The 23,217-nt window shown below is 38.7% G+C and overlaps 1 protein-coding gene across 7 annotated transcripts in view; it reads right to left on the reverse strand.

Moving 5' to 3' along the window:
* Positions 1–1,071: 1,071 nt before the first annotated feature.
* The window catches only part of LOC149244801 (E3 ubiquitin ligase BIG BROTHER-related-like), a 96,177-nt gene continuing 74,031 nt past the window's right edge, over positions 1,072–23,217 (reverse strand). For all 7 annotated transcript variants that reach the window (XM_089375013.1, XM_089375009.1, XM_089375007.1 and 4 more), the window contains 4 exons: positions 13,167–13,208; positions 12,938–13,059; positions 1,534–1,642; positions 1,072–1,388 (listed from right to left, as the gene is read on the reverse strand). In XM_089375013.1, coding sequence (XP_089231139.1) covers positions 1,341–1,388; positions 1,534–1,642; positions 12,938–13,059; positions 13,167–13,208 — 321 coding nt within the window. In that variant the 3' untranslated portion in view covers positions 1,072–1,340. The remainder of the gene's footprint in view (positions 1,389–1,533; positions 1,643–12,937; positions 13,060–13,166; positions 13,209–23,217) is intronic.

Raw genomic sequence — 23,217 nt, forward strand, 5'->3', positions numbered from 1 at the left:
AAAATAATGGTCACATATTTTAATAGTGAGGGATTGATCTTATGTCATTCATACCATGGAAGCGTCCTCACGTAATAACTTGGAGATTTTGTGCTACATGAGCAGAACTCATTATACCTTTGAGCTTGCAATATGAGGCCATACCATCACGTACGTTGAGGTCAGCTTATTTAGTGTTTCTACGGAGTGAGGAACAATGTTTACCTAGATGCCCATACCATGAGGTCAAACCATGACATTTTTAATCCTTTATGACTATGGCTAAGGTTGGATTGTTTTGAATCATTATGCCTATTCCCAAAGTGGTTTTATCCCCAAACCTTGTCCTAACTCTTGTTTATCTACAAAAGAATTCACCAGTGTTTGCAATTTGTTCTTCAGAAAACAATAACCTAGAACAGGAAATAACAAAGAAAAAAACAAGTAATTTCTTCCTCATAGCACCATGAAGATTAGTTCGTTGATAGAAACTATCGGTTTAGACAATTATGGAGCATATATAAAAGAAATCAAAGGAGCTTCAAATGGAAAATTATCCCAATATCTAACTATTGGCAATTTTTTTTGGGTGTTCTAATCACAATGGTTAAAAGAAGTGATAGGAACGTGATTAAATTGATTATCCTGGAGGTCTCAATTGTCACCCTGTATGCCTAGGACACCACCTGTTAAATGGCAACAAAATAGGGAAAAAAATTATAACGAATGAAATTTTTATAAAGTACTTGCCAACTATACATATTATGGAAACAGGAAAGAAAAGCTTCAATAACATTTCAAGATCAAGTAGATGCAAATTTATTTCCAACAGATTTTATAGAGTTCATAGTAGCTTAAAACAAACACTTCATTGGAATTTGTACAATTAAATTTAATGATCAGCAAGGAAATTTATTTTTCTGTCATGATTTGCACTATTTTAATCACTGTTGTCAGCATTTTTTTATTCAAAAAACCATAACCAAGTCAAGAAATAACAAAGGAAAAAGGATGGTCCAATCTCTCTTATACCACCATGAAGATTAGTTGGCGCGATAGAAACTATGCAATGAGATAATTATGGGGCATATCTAAAAGGAATCGAGTATTTTTCAAATGGAAAATTGTCCCGCTCAGAATAATTGGCGTCTTATTTTCTATGCTTATTCGCTTTATAGAATGATAAATCATCCATTCCACCTCTGAATTACATGAACATATAATTGATAATCAATGCAGAAGAGCCTGTCCTAACATCCTAATAAAAATGTACGATTTTACCAATAAAATTACAAGTTGCTCCACAAATATAGCCAAGCTTATATCCTGAAAGTACTAGATTAACCATGTAGCTATCCATGTCAATGATTTGTTCTATCCGAGACCTCCACACTACAGACTGGGCATATCTGCATCAGAAACAAGATTTTGACAGATAAATTACGTAGAATGTATGAAAATTTCAAACACTAAAAATAGCTTCCATAGTTTTTGATTAAAACAAGTAGTGCATGCAAGAAGTCATATTTAACATAATAAAAGCGTTCAAGTCACCTTATTTATTTGAAGCCAAATTTTGATGCAATCTGAATGGTATTGATGCTTGCATGGAAGGGTCTGTATTATGTCCCCTCCTTCATATTCCAGATGACAGATGACACACCTAAAAAATGGTGGGGTAGATTTTAGCTCAATAAATAAATATATAATTAAAATCAGTAGCACGTAATAATCTAATTCTTCAACACAAATAAAAGAAAAAGTTCATTCTTAAGCAAAGACGGGAGAAACAATAACATGAACGAATCACAAGTCTGAATGTGGGCAAATGACAGTTCTAATCTTAAATAATAATTGAGATATATTTTAACCTAAAACCAAGTGAAAACATATACCAAGCCATTTACTTGGACAGTCTTATTTTGTTATCGGCAAAATATTGTTATGAATAAATATATTCTTCTCAATTTCTCCACCAATGGTTAGGTTTGTTGAGAAATCTAGGGCATTAGTAATTAAGAGATTTCTCTTCTTGATAATTGCTCGTGATATGCTTTTACTTCTTGTATTATGATCTTCTCTTCGTTATATTATCAATGTGTTCTTTTCATCAAGACAATTACCAAATAAACAATAGAGGACAAGCGACAATATGTAGGTTTGTCAGCTAGGGCCAAAACCTCTCACTCTTTGAGAGGAAAACCCAATCAAAAAATTCTTCTTATAGATCTTCAATTGACGAATACCAAGACCATGACAAAGACCCTTGACTCTAGTGTCCTTCCAAGACCCTTGTCACTAGCCTTGATGCTCTACCTCTTCCCTTTCTCGGCTTCTTCTAGATCTTGAACTGCTCTCCTCGGCTTTTTCTAGAGAATCTCAATCTCTACTATTTCACCTCAACTTCTTCTAGAGAATCTCGGTCTCTACTCTTTCACCGTGGCTTCTTCTAGAGAATCTCGGTCCCTACTTTCTCACACTACCCTTCTCGGCTTCCTTAGAAAATCTCGGTCTCTTAGGTTAACCCTATTTCAAAAACCCTAGAATAGTCTATGCTTCTTGATTAGTCTCTTCAAGAGAGAGACCTATTTCTCCTCAGCCTCTTCTTGCGAGATCAATACCCAAAAAAGGTCACCTCAATGTTGTAGTAATTTCTTTGACCTTCTTTTTGTGCCTTCCGACCTCCTTTCTTTGCATGTGGGAGAGTATATATGCCCAAAATAGATCTCCTAGAGTATCCCTTCCTTCGCTATCCTTTTTCTTGATCTTCACTTCTTTTCTCTAGCTCTTCTTCGCACTTATGCTTCTTCTCTTTCACCAAATTGCTTGCCTCTAAGTGAGGCCGAGTGTGGTTATATATACACGCTACCTCGTGTCCTTTAGGCCGGCATGATCATAAAGAGGAGAGTCGACATCATCTTCTAGTTTTATCATTCGTTGTAGGCCGACTTGATGAGGGCTAGTGACAAGGTCTTGGAGGATTACTTTACATAGACAAGTGTGACTCTTTACGATGTGTAACATGACTTCTTTTCATGACAATGACTCTTTTATTATTTTATGACTAGATGACAAAATTCCTAAAGGCTCTCAATGGAAGCCTTGACTCAAAAATAAAATCTTGTACTCCTGAAATCCATGATGCAAACATTACAATATTTTATTTTTCTTCTTTACATCTCTTCACATAAAATCACAATTACATGTCATTATGAAGAACAAACCTAGTTACACTTTTCAACACTCCCTCTTAACTAGGGAGGTATTCATAATGGTACTCAGTCATTCTCAATCTAAAGAATTTCTCATAAGACGAATCGAATTGGTCAACTAGCATTGTTACATAGCAAGGCCTTGACTAACAGCTCTATCTCTCCACAAGATCTGAGCTCACTACTGGTGAGACTAATGATTTATAAACACTCTCATCATTGTCTCTCTCAGAACATACCCTACCCGGGTACTCAGGGTATATTCCATGAGGACTATTCTTATCTTGGACTCCCCAACCCCCAAAGAATATCGGTCCTCCACGACTACTCTTCTATTGGATGCCCTATCTCATCCTCAAAGGGTATCAGATGCCAAATGATTACCCAATCCTCTCATTTTGTCTTCCCAGGTGAAGACCAGAATGATGTGTCGATCTCTCCATCTTAATTAGGGAGGACATATCTATTCCATGAAAGGAATTTACTCATTCCTGCATGTGAGAATTTGGAGACCCAAATCCCTATTGTAGCAAATTGATATTACTTCTCCTACTTGTTAGTTCATGCAATTTATTTACTATCTTACACTGTAAATATCGAAGTAAATACGACTGCGACCTTCACTAATTAAATTATATGAGGAAACAAGAACTGAGCAAGAAAAAATAACACACACAAGTGACATCGTTGTTTTTGGACAAATGTCCCCGGAAAAACCCAATGCAAGAGAACTGGTGCAGCAACTGAGGGTTTGTATTATTATGTATTAGTTTTTTAATATAATCTTTGGATGCCTTACTGGCTATCTGATACAGAGAATCTGACTAGCAGAAAAAATAGTGAGAAATACCTCACTATCAGTAGAGATTCAATACTGATCCAAGCTCTGGATGGCAAGCCCCACACTGCCTTTGCGCTGCCTCTACGTCAGCCTACGCAGTTCAGCGTCACAGCTACTAGGCTCTGCATCACCCTTCTTGTTGATCGATTTGCCTTTGTAACTTCGACTCTCTGCCCTTCCAGTCTCACACCCCAACTTCTGGCTCTAGAACTCGACTCTCCAGCAAATTTCGAATCTCCTCTTAGGCTCTGTGTTGCCTCTTCTGGATCTCTCTCTGCCTCCTTTGCAATGTATCCTCGAATCAGGAAACTCTCCAACCAGAGAACTAACCCTGCCCCTCACTGCAAGAAATCTCCTCAATGACCTCTCTGGCAACTATTGTGCTGCTCTCTTGAGAAAATCGATCTTTGATCTCTCACTCAATGTGTCTTCCAAATGCCCGTCAAAGTCCTTATAATCTTCTCGTTAAGTAGTCAACGACCCAAATTAAATTCTAATCAATGGCTCATAACATATTGACTCGATCCAATGTTTTAAAACTCCGACTTCGACACCGACTCGGCCAAGGGTCGACTCTAACTCCGACTCCAACATCGACTCGCCGCCGACACTAACTCAGCCTAGGGTCAACTCTGACTCCGACACCGACTTGGCTGAGGGTCGACTCCGACTCCGACTCAGTATCAACTCGGCCAACGCAATTTCAATGACTCGGTCGTTGTAAAAAATACATTAAATATTTAATTTTTTTATAAAAAGCATAATTTTAAAGATTTTCATTCATGTTTCCAAACACACAACATTAGAATATAGATAGAAGACAACATATGATCAAAGCAGACTCGTGTATATATCCATTATATCAAAATGGCACCCAGTGCACTGTCCAATACATACATGATTATGATATAGAGAATCGAGATCAAAACAAAAACACATAACAAATGATGCAAGATATTCTAATTATTAGAACATGGAAAATTCAATCCAAAAATTTGCACAGTAAGGATGAAATTACTTTTTTTTATTAAGCAGTGTCAGTCTGTTCATCCACTTCAAGTGGCTTTATTAACTTACCCTTAATCTCCATGTTCTATTTTGGATGTCCAGTTAATCCTTGAATTCTTTTTTGGAGGAAAAGGAGGATGCATAGAGAAAAACATTTATGTGCATGGGACATAAACTGTGCCTATTGCATGATGCATCAAAGGAGTGGATGCCACATTATTCTATAAAACTTAGGCATTGCTGATGATATTTCATGGATCAGAACAACTATTGTAGAAGGTGTGGTGACAAGAAGGAGAAAATGAACATAATATTGGATTTATAATTATATTAATCTGTACTTCATCAAACGGAGAGATTCTTCTATCACTATAATTATGTTTGTCTCTAAATTTCCTTTAGGCTTAAAATTGACACCTTTGTGTCAATACTTTTCAAAATAGCAGATGCGAAAGGTCGTGGTCTTTGTGAGGTCACTGGGATTTGGTGATGTGCTATATGCAGCTAGTCAACTGACACTTCTGCAGCAAATATTGCAACTAACACTTCTGCAGCGAATATTGATGTCTGAGTTGTGTTTTAGAAACTATACATTTTGCAAGGTGAAACTCAGTTTTCTATGGGATTCAATTTCTGATTTTGTAGGCTCCTAGTATATCATTTGTGATTCAAATAGCCAATAATCCGAAAGTCCGTTTACATGTTAAAATGTCACAGTGAATTCAGCTTTCGAAAGAACACTGAATCTTTTGATTGATGATACTTAAGTTATTCCAGGCAATTCATCCGTAGCCTGGGCCTCTTTTTCTAACCCGGCCAGGTTAATGCTAGCTCGATCGAGCCGGTCGGCCAGGTTAATACCGAGTTGGCCGAGTTGTTAGACAACTCGGTCGGCTCGATATTAACTCGACCGGCCGAACCGAATCCAAGGCCGAGTCAACTTTTTTTGGCCTAGCTCGAACCAACTTGACCGAGTCGGTTCCGAACCGGCCGATTTTGAAAACAGTGACTCGATCGTTGTCCTTTTCTAGAAGATTCACACCCAGTTTTATTAATACCCCTTGATTATTTTAATTTCCTAAGTTTAGACTTAGGCATCATTAAAAATAATTAATTATTTTAATAAAATTGTCTACGGGTGGAATTTCCCAAAACGATTTCTGGGTATTCTGGAATTCATGTGTCCTAGCCTCCCTGCAAATTTTGAGAGTTAGAGCACATCCGATGCTACCAGAAATCAACACTCCCTCTTATTGAAGAATGTGCTCTGATAATGCAACATGTTGAAGCATCACCCTGACTCTGTAACATCTCCCTCTGTTTTGCTGATGTCTGACATCATTGCCCACCAACTACTGCGCAAATGTTGCATTTGTGTTGTTGAATCTGCATGCTGCTGCCAAATGCATCTGCACTGCAACTCTGTTGTCATTGCAATAGAAAAACATCCAAAATACTGAACCAAAGGTGTTCAACGTGATGCATATGTTGCTGGAGTTCTCACTATTGCTAGTCTCTGTGTTGACCCTCTGAAGTCTCTGCGTTGTTGCTGACTTTGCACTGTGCCAACTGCACTGCTACCAACTCTGCTCTGCGTTGCTCAGTCTCTGGCGCTCCTAGCCACTGCAACTGTCACTCCGACATTCCTCTGCACCAACTGACACTGGTCCATCCTACTACTTCTGATATGGGCTCCTGTAGCAAGGTATTGATCCAAGAGGTGGACTCCTCAATGGAGCCTGCCCATTTGCAATTCTTTCAAGCTACAGTACTAGATCACCCCCCCTCTCCCCTGAAGGTATCTGGGCAATCATGGCAAACTCCTCCTCCTAGATCCTTGCGATTACAGCCTGCGGATCATGTTTCTCATCCTTGTCCTTCTTCTTGAGAGGACACTGCATAACGTAGTGACCAAATTCACCACACCGGAAACATTTGATCTTAGTAATATCCTTCTTCTTCCTCTGCTACCCCTTTGATGCAAGGGTTGCATTCTCCTCCTCCTCCTTAGGCTTCGTTCCACTGTTGTTGTTGCCATCAAGTTTTCACTTGACTAAGTTTCGCCTCATCTCTTCCCGTTGAAGAGTGGCCCACATCCCTTCCCAATCTAACAATTTCTCTTTACCCAGAATACTCTGGACAAATACTTGCCATTTTGCTAAGACTGAATTCAAGGCCAACCTCACCATCTCTGTAGGCTGAGGTGATGATACAGAGAATCTGACTGGCTATCCGATACAGAGAATCTGACTGGCAGAGAAATTAGTGAGAAATACCTCACACTATCACTGGAGATTCAACATTGATCCAGGCTCTGAATGGCAACCCCACACTGCCTCTGCGTCAGCCTACGCAATTCAGAGTCACAACTACTAGGCTCTGTGTCACCCTTCTTGCTAGTCGATTTGCCTCTGGAAATTCGACTCTCTGCCCTTCTGGTCTCACACCCTAGCTTTTGGCTCTAGAACTCGACTCTCCAGCAAATTTCGAATCTCCTCTCAGGCTCTGCGCTGCCTCAGCATGGCTCTACGCTGCCCAACGTGGCTCCGCACTACCTCTTCTGAATATCTCTCTGCAATGTATCACCGGATCAAGAAACTCTCCAACCAGAAAACTATCACTGCCCCTCACTACAAGAAATCTCCTCAATGACCTCTCCGGCAACTGCTGCGCTGCTCTCTTGAGAAAATCGATCTTTGATCTCTCACTCGATGTGTCTTCCAAATGCCCATCGAAGTCCTTATAATCTTCTCGTTGAGTAATCAACAACCCAAATTAAATTCTAATCAATGGATCAAATCATATTAACTCGATCTTCATCTTCGAGATTCATACCCAATTTTATTAATACCCTTTAATTATTTTAATTTCCTAAGTTTAGACTTAGGCATCCATTAAAAATAATTAATTATTTTAATAAAATTGTCTCCGCGTGGAATTTCCCAAAAATATTTCTGGGTATTCTAGAATACATGTGTCCTAGCCTCCCTGCAAATTTTGAGGCTTAGAACACATCTAATGCTACCAGAAATCAACACTACACAAGGCATGTACCTAAGCTCCCTCTTGGCTCAGGAATTTCCAAGTTTCTTCCAAGTAAGAAACTTTCTAGGCTCCCTCTCAAAATAGGGACCTTTAGCAGCTCCTTAGGTGGAGATGATGAGACAACCACCTGCTTTGAAGAACTCCTTTCTTCGATGTCATGAATTTCTTCTTTGTTGTGGAGTCTTCATCTTTTGGGACTTCTTCATAGGGCACATACCATCCATCACTTTCATTCATCAGTCATGTCATCATTCATTTCATTGGAAAGTGATCCATCAGTCTTCATCTAACATTGCTTCATGTTCTACTACCTTTATCAAGCTTTCTTTTCAGAAAGGTTCTTGCATCCTTCTACATGTTTCTTCATGGAAGACGTTCATAGTTCTTCCCTTCAGTAGTCCTACACAAGCCCATCTAGATACAAGTTCATAAATAATGAATACTTGAATCATAATTACCTTGTGATGGCCTTTTATCATGACAACTTCTTGTAGGCATCAACACCCTACATACATGTTGACACATCTCCTTAAAAATATGTATTGTCAAGGGTCTTCATCTTTTTCCAGCTCCCACCGAAGTCTTCATATCTTTCTGAGAGATTTCATAGTCAAATCTCCTTGGTCCTTCAGATGTTGACTTCCTTTACCATAGTTGCATAGCTTCATGATCTCTTCCTTCCTTTTTTCACATATTTCATTCCCAAGAGCTTCAGAGTTCCTCAATTGTAATCAGAACACCTCATACTTCTATATGAGGACATATTATGTTGATTTCATCTAATAAATATGTGACTCGTGCATTCTAGCATCCTTTTGAGGGAGGAGATTCCTTCTTTGATCATGCCTCTTAAGAGCAATGATCCATGTTATCTGTAACCATATGACATGACTTCCACAATATTAATTTTGAGCATACATACCTCATCTTTCCTTTGGGCCATCCATACTTCCTGCAACAGTTTCCTTTGAATGAAGGAATTTCATTCCCTTGATCTGCTTCACTATCATGTTATCATACCATCATTCTATGAATTCCACAAGATTGGAATTCTTGAAGAAACACTTACTTTTCCTCTTGATCGGTGAATCTTTACATTGAAGATTCCATTAGAGAATCTTTGAGGATCTTGCATATCCTTATCTTGTCGATGCTATCTTTTGTATGATAACCCTTTTTCCAAATGACTTCTATAACTATCACTTGAGCTTTCAATGAGGTTTCCAAGAGCTATACCCTACATAGTTGACTTCCATAGGTTTTGTTCCAGACATTCATCATATTACATATGTCACGAGCTCTTACTTCTAATGCTTCTACCATGATGTCATTTTCTACTATAATGCATCCTATCTTATTTACAATGCTTCCTATCTACAACAGAAGAGTACCTTTTTAGTGAAGGAGATTCTCTTAGTCATAGTAGAGATCTTTCACTTCCTCCTTCTTAGGCTTCTTTGTCTCAGGCTCTTCTACTTCTTCGATAATTTGGGCTTCTTTCTTATTTCTCTTGTTATTGTCCCTTTTAAGCTTAGTACAATTTCTTTGATAGTGCCCATATTCTTGACATCCATAGCACTATACCTTAGCCATGTTTTTCTTCTTCTTTTGAGGACCAAATTTTCCAAACTTTCCTTTTCTTCTTGACATAGCAGCATATGCTTGATTCTGATCATTTGATCCTACATCAGACTTTACTTTCAGTCTAGTTTCTCCGATATTACAAAGTGACCATAGATCTTGGAATGGAGTAGCTTCTTTCTTCCCATAAATACTTACCCCATTCTTCCGATAGTGCATTTAATACCACGTTGTCATTTCTCTATCAACGACAACTTCTCCCATACCTTGCAGTTGATCTCTTATCTCTGATTCCTCATAAAGAATGAGGCTATTCCATCTTCCTTTGTCCTTTTTAGCTTGTAAAGTTCCTGCCTTAATGAGATTACTCCTCCTGCAATGCTTACAGAAAACAACTCTACCAATTTGTCATATATAGCTTTTGCAATGTCTAATTTTGATACATATGGGATAGGAGAGTCTTTGATGGATACTATGAGAAACCTCTGGGCCCTCACTCCCCCCTTCTTGAATCTAGCATGTGCTTGAGTATCTTCTTTGGTAGGTTGGGTTATTAACCCCTTGATGTGATCCATGACCTCATTCTCAATGAGATTTAGGTCAGTTCTTTTCTTCCATGCAAGGAAGTTTGAAGCCCCAACCAATTTGTTGCTTTCCTTGCAAAAAGACATTTTTATAATATCAAATGAAGTCATAAACTTACTTGAGTGATTGATGCTTGCTTTCTCCTTAATCTTGATGTTGATTGAAGATTACTCCTTGAAGAATTGATGGGAGAGGGCTTGCTTCACAATCCTTCTTGAATGTTCTAGCCTTCTTTCGTTGATGATTTTGGAAATGCTTCTAGGGTTTTGGTATGATGAAGATCTTGGTCTCTTGCTTGGTGTTCCTTGACTTGCTTTGATCCTTCTTTGAAGTTCAATTCTCGTGTGTCTTCTTGCTTGAAAGCCCCTTCTTGACTTCAGCATGTAAGCTTCGATACCATGTTGAGAAATTTAGGGCATTAATAATTAAGAGATTTCTCTTCTTGATAATTGCTTGTGATATTCTTTTACTCCTTGTATTATGATCTTCTCTTTGTTATATTATCGATGTGTTCTTTTCATCAAGACAATTACCAAATAAACAATAGAAGACAAGAGACACAGTATGTAGGCTTGTCAGCCAGGGCAAAAACATCTCTCTTTGAGAGAAAAACTCAATCAGAAAATTCTCCTTATAGATCGTCAATTGACGAATACCAAGACCATGACAAAGACCCTTGACTCTAGTGTCCTTCCAAGACCCTTGTCACTAGCCTTGATGCTCTACCTCTTCCCCTTCTCGGCTTCTTCTAGATCTCAAACTGCTCTCCTCAGCTTCTTCTAGAGAATCTCGGTCTCTACTCTTTCACCTCGACTTCTTCTAGAGAGTCTCAGTCTCAACTCTTTCACCTTGGCTTCTTCTAGAGAATCTCGGTCTCTACTCTTTCACCTTGGCTTCTTTTAGAGAATCTCGGTCTCTACTTTCTCACACTGCCCTTCTTGGCTTTCCTAGAGAATCTTGATCTCTTAGGTTAACCCTACTTCAGAAACCCTAGAATAGTCTATGCTTCTTGATTAGTCTCTTCAAGAGAGAGACCTATTTCTCCTCGGCTTCTTCTTGCGAGATCAATACCCAAACAAGGTCACCTCGATGCAGAAGTAATTTCTTTGACCTTCTTTCTATGCCTTCGGACCTCCTTGCTTCGCACGTGGAAGATCTGTGCCCAAAACAGATCTCCCAAAAGTATCCCTTCCTTCGCTATCCTTTTTCTTGATCTTCGCTTCTTTTCTCTAGCTCTTCTTCGCACTTATGCTTCTTCTCTTTCACCGAATTGCTTGCCTCTAAGTGAGGCCGAGTGTGGCTATATATACACGCTGCCTCATGTCCTTTAGGCTGACATGATCATAAGGAGGAGAGTCGACATCATCTTCTAGTTTCTTCATTCGTTGTAGGCCGACTTGGAGAGGGCTAGTGACAAGGTCTTGGAGGATTACTTTACATAGACAAGTGTGACTCTTTACAATGTGTAACATGACTTCTTTACATGACAATGACTCTTTTATTCTTTTATGACTAGATGACAAAATTCCTAAAGGCTCTCAATGGGAGCCTTGACTCAAAAATAAAATCTCTTGCTCATGAAACCCATGATGCAAGCATTACAATATTTTATTTTTCTTCTTTACATCTCTTTACATAAAATCACAATTACATGTCATTATGAAGACCGAACCTAGTTACACTTTTCAACAAGGTTCCTCCTTTAAAGAAGCAAATAGCAAGATTCAAATTCTTAATGTGAAAGAAACATTATTCTATAATATATATATATCTGTGCAGTAGCTCTCTGTTGATGTTCAGACCAATAGAATTAATAGACAGAATTTTCAGTGCAATCCAGAAAAAGGAAAACCTGAATGACAAAATGATGTATTACCAGATAGTTTAACAATTTCTTAATAAGAAATTTGTTGCGACAATCCAAGACCATATTTCTTTATTCTGGGACATGGATCCATCTCCAAATATGTTTGAACTTCAGACTCAAGCATTTCACCTTATCATTACAATAACTTTTAATATTACTTTAATTAATCCTAATTGTTTATATTAAAACCAACTGGCACCAGTATTTTAGTTTGACATTAGTTAGCTAAAGAAATTCACATAATAATAGGTAAATTGAGATCTCACATATATTATTCTATTTATAATTATTTTATGACATTTTTCCAATGAAATGCACATTTCCAAGAAACCCGTGTCGCACTTCCCCTCATTCTGAGGATGGTAAACCAGTCAGTTGCAGTTTTGGCAACCTAACATGATGGACATCGAGTGAGGCAAATATTATTCAGACAGGCAGCCAGCCCAGTGATTTGACTCAATAACCTCCTGCTTGTAATTCAAGCACTCAACTACTTGAGCTAACCCACCAGACTTTTAATGACTATTTTTAATCTGTTGTTTGCAGAATTCTCTGAAGCATAAATACCACTTGGGATAGTTCCCTCCAATCAAATTGTGTCTGGAAAAATCTAGAAACTATGACAACGTTTTGCCTACTTAAATTCAACTCTTCCAATCAATCTGAAGTTTAGAAAAAATGTTAATTCGGTTTGTGAACATATAAGCGCAGTTCAAAATATATATTATGCCTGCAATAGGTTAATAAAGAGGAAACCAAACATACCAAAATTAGGGAACCACAAATGAAAATATCTAGAACAGGCACCGAGTTTCTTACTTCTCAGAGTTGCTTGAACTTGGACTTTCTGGCACATATTTAGACAAAGGCAAAGAAGAAATCAAATCTGGAGGAAGACCTCTACTCTGGGTGCCAACAACTTCGCTCAATGCAACGAGTTCCTGCATATTATAAAAATGCAAACCTTTATAACTAAAAAAAGAACTTCAAAAAGATACTTGAAATAATCAGACAACTTCCAATGGACGAATCCAGCTAAGCAGCACACCTCGTACAACATATTGTCAGGATCTATGTCTTGCCATGCATCCTGTAAAACACGTGTAAAATTAATTAAAGAACAATAAACTATCAGATATCCATGTCCAAGTTTTCAAGTAGTCACAAATCCATGTTCATTGTTTAGCCTTCCAGTTCCTCAGACAATAGAATATTATCATTAGCAGATAAAGAGAAGCAATTTAAGAGGAAACAATTAAGTGCTACCGATATCCAGGTCTATGCTTTCAAGGAGTCACAAATCCATGTGCATTGTTTAATCTTCAAGCTCTTCAAACAATAAACAAAAGAGGGACGATCAATCTCATGGTGATCGAAAACTCAACAAACGTATGCAAGCTTTTGGAAAACAATAATACTGATCCCTCCAAAAACATGCTAGTTCTGTTTCTTCTGATGTACTAAACTTTATCGAGGTAATAAGTTATAATTACTAAAGGATGCCTTTGCAAAACATGAATTTTTACCAAAAACAAATGCTTACAGAAACAAACACAGCCTTAATCTTGAATTTCATGATAATAACTATTTATGCTATTGCAACAGCTTCGGTAAATATTCTAACTAATTATTGCCCACATTTAATTGAAAAATTCATATATTGAATAGAATTTCATATCTGCATCAATAGATGCAAACTATCAAATTCACATATCTTTGATTTACTGGTGCCAATCTCTCTAGATTGGTTAATTTATGCAAAGACACTGCCTAGTACTGAAATCTCTGCAAATGATCCCTCATCTAATTTTAGCTTAGTAAATTATAATGATGATTCTCTACTCACAGGAAACTTGTTGCAACATTATCAACCTATGTTACAAGAACAGGAAACATGAAACATTATTGCAAAAGGCATAAGACTAACAAAGGGATCAGAGGGTTTTGGCTATAAAAAATAATCACCTGCAAAGTCTAGGATAAGAGGGCTCTGTGTTGATGTTTGTAGCTCAGACAGGTACTTTTGCAGAGGTCTAGTGTCGAAAGATATGGTAGTCATCCAAAAGGACCTTTCTTCAACTTTGGAAATTCACTTTAATTAAAGAAATTATTAAATTGAATAGTCTTTAATATTATTGAGTTAAGAAAATCTAATAAAGTGTAAGTTAATTGCATTAGTGATTTAGACTTAATCTCAACTGTGTTAAATTTCAAACCCTAGTAATTCTGGTAACTAGTCCCTAACAAATTTAGATCTACTGAATAAAAACATGGCTAGAGTTTTAACTTAAACAAAATATTCAATGGAAGCAGTAAAAATCAACCAATCTCACACACAGACACACAATTTTCTGCCCAATCAACAGTTCCTCATTTAATTAATCAGAACCTACTTGGGCTCCCCTTACTGGAAAAATGGCCCAAACTGAGGAAAATACATACAATAATCTAGATCTGATCCAGCTGATCAAGCCTTACACTTGGCTGATCTGGATCTCCTTGCTGCCCCCTTTGCATTTTCCTCGGACACAGCACACTCGAGTAGAGTCCTCCTCTACCCACCACTAAGATGCCTCACCCAATGCCTTGTGCCCCTCTGTGTTGTGTCTTCTCCCTTGGCCTAGTCCTTCTTTTATAAGCTTGAGTTATGACCAAACCCACAACCCTAATCTCCAAAGGGATTGACAACTGAGATTAGATCTCATCTCACTTGAGATCGATGGTTGAGATTCATCTAATTCACTAATGCAAATAACCTTTGCATTAGATTAGATTAATTCACTTTTCTCTTATAAAATAAATTACTTTAATCACTAAAGTAATTTGCTAAGGTTCAAGGGCTATTAGGTGACTTCTCACACGCCCAAACACTTAGGCTTGTGTAGAAGTACCTGCTTGACCTACAAATGTCAACAAACCATTGATCTCAAAGTGAGTGAGATTTAATCTCAGCCATCAATCACTTTGGAGAATAGGGTTAGGGATTTAACTTTATATTATATTATGAAAGAAAAAGACAAAAAGTGATTGAGACAAAGGATATTGGCTCAAGAAGAACAACAAAGGTGATAAAGGATCTTCATCCAACGTTTATGTCCAGAGAAGAGAGAAGACAAGAAGCAGTGCTTAGCAGCACAAGGGATCAGTTAGAAATCTGATCTACAGCAGGTCAAGGGTGATCGTACAAAGCAACAGGAGCAGGACAAGGGTAGCCATACAACAGAGCACACAAGCCATACAGTTTGCACAACAGCCAACTGAGGTTGAGGGGTGATTCAGAAATTTCTGGAGGGCCGTACGGCTGCTCAGATAAATTTCAGAAATTTGTTGTAGATTGTAATATTGTATTGTTTAAAGAGAGAGTCATTTGCCCTATAAGGGAGCCCTTGTAAGCTTGGAAATTATTTGAATGAAGAGCTGATTTTAAAGGGAAAATTTTGCTGTGTATGAATGTGGAAATTGGTTTCATTTACTTTTGCTATTTTTATTCAGTTAAAATTCCAGCCAGTATATTTTATTCTGTGAATAATTTAATTTTCAGCAAAGAAATAATTTATCTAGACATTGGGATTAAAATTTTAACATGGTATCAAAGTACACTCTAAAGAGGAAGCCGATTTCCAAGTTTGTATCGCTGATCACAGCAATAGATCTATTAACCAACAGTAAATCTTGTGGGTTCTTGAAGGACTTGTTACCCACCAAAAGTGGGTAACCCATAGCAGAAAACTTTTCTCCTCATTTGACAGCCTGCCAACCAATAGCCCCATCATGGTTAGCCCATAACACTATGCCAGAGTTCTCCACCCATTGCTTTGGTCAGATCAATCTGTCGTCTGGCATTTCTTCTTGAAGGAAAGTGGGTCATCTTAACAAGTACACTTCCCATTTTTTCAATCATGTGTTTTCAATTAATGTTATGGGCATAATGATATGAATCACAGGGAAAACTGGATGATTGACCGATCCCAATTGTATCTTTTTTGGCAGAAGCAATTAATTGTGCAAATTACATATTAAATAACACTCCTATTAAGGTTTTAAAGAATATCACTCCAGAAGAAGCATGGAGCTCAATTAAACTAGATGTAAATCACTTTCGTGTTTTTGGAAGTGAAGCACGGGCCCATATTCCAGATGAGAAACATAAAGCCTTAGAACCTAAGTGAAAAATGTATTTTTGTTGGATATTCTAAAGATGTCAAAGGATATAGACTTCTTCAACCTAAATCCAAAAATGTTATCATTAGAAGAGATGTAAAGTTTTCTGAAAATATATCGACCTACGAGCCTCGTTCGGCAGATGTGCCACCTCTCTCTATCCCTTCTACTTCTGAAAATATTCCTTCTTCAGATGATGACAGCAAGGATGACAATCCTCCCCCACCTTTCTCAAGATCCTCCTTCAGCTCCTCAACTTCCAAAATGGGTCCACTCTACTCGAGATGCAGCAGGTGCTCTTGCAAGTGATCCTACAAATCAGCATCTTACACGTTCTCAATTCGATAGAGCCTCTTCTTTAATGGCTCAAGCTTCAGCGAATTATGATCCTGACACTTTTGCAAAAGCTTCAGGCCATCCAGATTGGGACGCAACTATGAATGAAGAATATCGTTCATTATTAGCAAATAATACATGGGACCTTGTTCCTCTTCCAAAGGGACGAAAACTTGTTAGATGCAAATGGGTTTATAGAACCAAGTTTGGACCAGATGGAACAGTTAATAAACATAAGCTCGTCTTGTTGCTAAGGGTTTTTCACAACTTGAAGGCACTGACTATACTGAAACCTTCTCCCTTGTTGCCAAAATGAACTCTATCTGCCTTGTTATTTCCCTTGCTGCCTCTTTCAAATGGGAAGTCCATCAAATTGATGTTAAATCTGCCTTCTTGCATGGGGGCTTGCATGAAGAAATCTATATGGAACAACCTCCTGGCTTTATACAAACAAACTCCAACCTTGTATGTCAGTTAAGAAATCACTTTATGGTCTCAAGCAAGCCCCTCAAGCTTGGTATGCCAAAATGGATAGCTTTCTTTTAGATACTGGCTTTTCTAGGTGTCATTCTGACAATACTGTCTACACCAAGAAAGTGGGTAAGTCTCTTATCATTCTTGTTCTTTATGTTGATGATCTTATCCTTACTGGTAGTGATCCCAACCTTATAAACCATGTGAAGTCCAACCTTAAAAAGAAGTTTGAAATGACAGACTTAGGACACTTGCATTATTTTCTTGGTCTTCAAGTCTTGCAATCCAAAGAAGGTATTTCCCTTTCCCAGTCCAAGTATGCCTGTGATATTCTATGCCACTTTCACATGGAAGACTGTAAGCCAACCCCTTCTCCCTTTCAGTCTGGAGCCAAAATTTCAGTCACTTGTACTTCCCTTGAAGTTGATGCTACCTTATACCATCAACTTGTTGGAAAACTTTTGTATCTGACCCATACCCATCCTGACCTTTCCTTTGTTGTTGGCCTTGTTGCTCGGTTTATGCAAAACCCACATGAAAGTCATTGGAAAGCAGCTAAAAGAATACTTCGTTATGTTCGAGGTACAGTTCAGTTTGGGATTCATTACAATGCAGAAGCATCTCCTCTATTGGTTGGTTTCACTGATTTTGATTGGGTTGGTGACCCTGATGATCGGAAGTCTATTGCAGGTTATGTCTTCACTCTTGGTTCTGGACCTATTACATGGGCTTGCAAAAAACAAAGTGCCATTTCTCTTTCTTCAGCAGAAGCAGAGTATCATGGCATCATTGAAACTAGTAAGGAAGCCCTATGGCTTCATCGGATCCCGTCAAAGTTTGGTTTTCAGCAGCAACATTCGACTACACTTTGGAGCGATAATCAAAGTGCCATTCAACTATGCAAAGATCCATTCCAACATCAGTGCAGCAAACACATTGAACTACACATGCATTTCATCAGAAAGCTCATTCATGACCATGTCCTTGAAGTGCAATATTGTTCAACCGATGATCAAGTTGCAGACATCTTTACAAAGGCTCTCACAGAGGCAAAGTTTGCTAAACTTCAATTTATGGTTGGAGTTCAGGAAGTTGTCACTAAGGGGGGATAGGCTCTAATGCCTCCTTCCTTCTCCTATTGTGTCATCTTTGTACATCCTTCAATCCTATCCCAAGTTGTTCTTAAGGGGGGATGTCAAGATATTCCGACACGTAGGAAATAATTAAGTATAACTTGGTCTAGTGTATATTTAGGTAAAGTGTGTTTCTTTAGAATGTACTTTTTGTAACTTACAATTCGACGGTCATGATATGTTCTAGACATGCAGTGATCCGACGATTCATTCTCTCCTAGGTATTACCGACACTTGATCTGTTGCTTAACACCCGATTGGTCCATGATCTCTATTTAAAGAGCATGGAGGGTCATTTGTTAAGTGATTGTTCATGAGAGAAGCTTATGTAAATTTTATTTCTTTTACATTAATAAATTTCCTAAAGTGACCGCTTTGGCTCAGGTCGTGGATTGTTTCCCTCTTTGAGGGTTTTAACCACGTCAAGAATACTAGTGTACTGATCTGTGATCTGTTTGTGAGCGGTGTCCTTTGGTGTTCTATCTAAGGAACTTACCCTGTAAATTCCTACAATTTTTTCAATCATGTGCTTTCATTTAATGTTATGGGCATAATGATATGAATCACAGGGAAAATTGGATGATTGACCGATCCCAATTGTATCTTTGTTCCCTCACTTCACTTGGGAGGTTATTCTTTGACTCTAGTCGAGTGGGAGCTCCTTTAAGGCCTTAAGGTTTAGGAGAGGCACTACCAAGGAGGCACTGATTGATATAGTGTGTCCAAGGTAATCCATACTTACCACTTTCCATCATTCCCTGATATCCATCTCCATTCTTTGGTTTGGTAATCATTGATCTTTGGGTTTGGCACCCTATATCCACATTCTTGAGTCAAAGCCCAGAAACTTGGCCCCAAGAGGTTGATGAAAGAAAGATAAAAGCATATAAAGCCACAATAAAAGAAAATGTAAAATGCAAAAGATGGCTGGGAGAATTTTTAGCACATGGGAAAACGCCTAACATGAACTCTACCCCCCTTATTAGCCATCACCTAGTTCCTCAAACCATTCAATGCTTCATCTCAAATAAAGGAACTCTTGAATGTCCCAACCTAACGAGCAAGAAACTGCTACAATCTTAAAGGGAAACTGGAAATGTATAAAGCAAGCTTGGTCTCCTAAGCTATACATGAAATAAAGGAGACTCAAACTTCTAGAGGTGGTTATTTCTTGTTTTAACCACTTCCTCACTCTTGGGAGTTGGTTGGAGAGGCACTTTAGCTTTGGGCCATTGTTGACCTTGTATTCACCTATTTTGAAGGTCTTTGAAAATATTGGAGGGAAAACATGATCTAGCCACCATAGACCTACATCTGTTGGAGATACTTGTATCTCAGACCATTTTTGAGGGGCACTCTTGTATTGGAGATAAAGGAGGGTCATCTGGGCCCACTTATTATATTTTCTCCCCAAAATACTTCAAGCATACCTTTTCCCTTGTCACTCCACTCTCCCTCCTAACTATCAATCCATGTTTACCCATACTTCCTCCTTGTGTTATGTTCTTGGACAACCCACCATTCAGGTTACCTCTCCACTTACCTTCTTCATGCTATGGATAGCCACCTAACCGACTTGTTCAACCATGCAGTTTGCATGGATTTTCCAGTCTTGGTCACATCACATTATCCACCTAATTCACAAATCGGGCTCGATTATAGATCCCAACAACTACAAAGTGATAATGGTAAACCACACATTTTCTAAACTTTATGCTATAACCCTCCACTGAATGATTTTAGGGGAGCTTTAGAGGAGGTAACTCAAAGCTAGAGGACAAGTTGGATTCAAACCTAAGTAATGAACCATTGACCACATCCTACACTTCAAGCCATTATGGAGGAGGCACTATTGATTTGGGATAGCATCGGATGTGCTCTAAGCCTCAAATTTTGCAGGGACGCTTGGGCACAGGTATTCCAAAGAACCTAGAAAGTGTTTTGGGAAATTCCACCCAGAAGTGATTTTATTAAAATAATTAATACTTTTAATGGGGTTCCTAAAGTCTAAACTTAGGAAAAATAAAATATTAATGGGTATTAATCTAATAAGGAGTGAAACTTCTAGAAAAAACCATGGATCAAGTCAAAACGATCTTAGCCTTTGATTATGTTTTAATCTAGGTCGTTGGTTGTCCAACAAGAAGATATAAGAAGGGGCTTGAGGGTCATTTGGAAAACACGCATAGAGATCAAGGAAATCAATTTTCTGAAGTGAGAAGTTCTCAGGAGGAAAAATCGATTGAGGAGATCTTGCAGTAGAGGGGCAGTGAGAATCCGGGAGAAGGAATTTCCAGAGTACCAGGAATAGAGAGAACAGAAAGGTGTTCAAAGAAAGATTGATGCTGGCCTACACAGTGCTGATGCAGAGGCATCACAGTCCTTGAGGGGAAGTCGAGTTGCTGCTGAGGAAAGTCATAGTTCAATTGTCAGAAGTCAGGGTGTGAGTCTGGGAGGCAAAAAGTCGATCTCTCAGCGAGCAAAAGATCTAGAGGAGAGGCAATGTAAAACCCAGGAGGGGTGACATAGAAGTTGCCCAGGGTGACGCAGTTCTGCGCAGAGGGTAACGCAAAGCCTCCAGAGCAGTAGGATCAGTCACTGATTCTCTAGTGACAACGTGAGATCATTTCACCAGTCTTTTGTTTAGTATTCTCTCTGTATTGGATTGCCAGTTGAGCATCCTAGAATTGTACTCAAAATTTTCTCTTGCATAATAATAAACCCTTAGAGTTGTTGCACCGGTTTTCCCAAGTTGGGTTTTTCCGGGGACTATTTGTCCAAAAATAATTGTGTCCTATGTGTTGTATTTTTCTTTCTTGCTCAATATTTGTTTCTGCATATATGTAATTTAAGTGAAGGTTGCAGATGTATTTGCTTCGATATTCACCGTAGAACACAGTAAATAACTTGCATGAATAATCAAGTAGGATAAGTAACATTAGTTTGCTGCAGTAAGAGTTCCTCTAGTGGAATTTTCATAGGCACAACATCACTCTTTGAAAGCTTATTGCTACTTTGTGGACTTCTGAAAAGTTTTTGACTCCATCCCCCATGAGACTTTGTTTTAGAGACTCAAAGATATTGGTATATCCGATACCTTGTTGATAGTTATCATGTGCATTTACGTGTCAATTCTTGGTCGACTTCGATAGGACATCGATTATCAGACTTTATCAGGAGTACCATTGGGATCAAACAAGGTTGTTCCTTGTGCTCCACATTGTTTGGGATCGACATTGATGAGCTAGAGTCCTCTTTCTATGAACACATCTAGTCGGAAAATAGATGCGTACTCCACCATGTCTTGATATCTATCCTTCTTTATACTAATAATGTGATCCTTCTAACTCATTTCCCAAGGGGTTACAGAGATAGTTGGACGCCCCATCCCTCTTTCGTGACTTTCGATAATTGACAATCAAGTTGGGTAAAACCAAGATCATGATCTTGAATGGATCTAAGAAGACACTCTTTGATCACCATTTCTTTTTCGAAAGAAAGGCGATTGCAATCAATTGTACATACAGTTACTTGGGGGTAGTCTTCACAAGTCCTAGTTTTAGCCTATGCCATACATTGCAGTCTCAAATCAATAAAGGATATGGTTCCCTGCCCTTCTTGAGAGAGAGTGTTTCCATAACCACTTTGAGGACATATCAACCAAGTTGTCACTTTTGAATACTCTAGTTCGACCCACTATCCTATATGGTTCTAAGGTGTGGGGTCCTACGTTACTAGAGTCAAATTGGTCAACAAAGAGAGTACAAATCACACTGCTTTGCCACATATAAGGTGCAAGCAGTCAATCCCCAACCCATCATCCTTGCAGAGTTTGGAGCTTATCCCTTCCAACATGAGATAATGTAATATTCCTAATTAGCTATGGCTAATTGGAATATTCGATTTTGTTCAATTTTTGCCTTCTATAGTTATTTGTAAATAAAAAGTGAGGAAGGGGGGCATAACTCACTTTAGAATAAAAAGTCACTTCCTAGGTAGCACAACGTTGTGACTTAAAGGAGAGCCAAGGGGGCCAAAGGGGGACGCAGAAATGGAGCTCACGTAGACACATGGAGAGACTGCGCATGACGGAAGAACACGTGGCAAGAGGAGAAGCACGCAGGAGGAGGTGGGCCTAGGGATTGTGAGAGGTAGAGGCTATAAAATAGAGAGGAGCCCCCTCATTTTGGATCATTCAGTTATGTGCATTTTGAGCTAGTCGTTTCGACTTCTGAGCACGCTGGCTGTTTAGCTGGTCTGCAGCACTTTTTAGTGCATTGAGTGTCTCCGTTCGGAGATCTCACCCTTAGCCCCGGGGGACTTCGATTGCCTGCTCGGGCAAGGTAATTCCATCGGTATTTCAGCAATAGTTTTATCAGCATTTCAGCAGCAGTTTCATCAGCATTTTGGAGGATTGCGCAGTAGTTGGAGAGGGACGCAGTGCTTTTTGGTTGTAGTGCTGGATTGGGGTTTTGCAGGTGGATTTATGGTGGGAGTTTGAGCAAGGGTCCAGCTCTTGTGTCATTGGAGGATTTTTGGCAGGGTTTCAGGCAATGTTTCAGGCAGAGTTTAGAGGGGTTTTCTCCAGTGGTAGCGCAGGGCATTGAGGAACTGCGCAAAACCCCAAGAGGGGAGCAGCCCCAAATCATCATTTGTTTCCTAGCAACAGCAGCAGCACAACAGCAACATCCACACAGAGAGGCCATTCTTGTCATTCTGAGAGTATTTCTTCACTTGCCTTGTGCAAGTCGAGGTGCCATCTGTCTACTCACCTCTTGTACTCATTTTATTGCTCAGTATAATAAAATGGCTTAGCATTTCTCGCTGCATTTCTTGTGTATCTACTTATATTTTTGGTTTACATTATTATATGTTGTTCCACTGTTATTATATCACTTCTGGGATATTATATCATTTGCATATATTTGGTTGGAGTTTTTGTTGGGGTTTGAGGAATATTCTGGGTTAGGAATATTACAGATAATGTTTGGTTTC

This window comes from Pinus tabuliformis, chromosome 8 (genome assembly GCF_031772625.1).
Source record: "Pinus tabuliformis cultivar Carrire ecotype Pingquan chromosome 8, CPIR1, whole genome shotgun sequence".
In the NCBI taxonomy this organism is placed as follows: Eukaryota; Viridiplantae; Streptophyta; class Pinopsida; order Pinales; family Pinaceae; genus Pinus; species Pinus tabuliformis.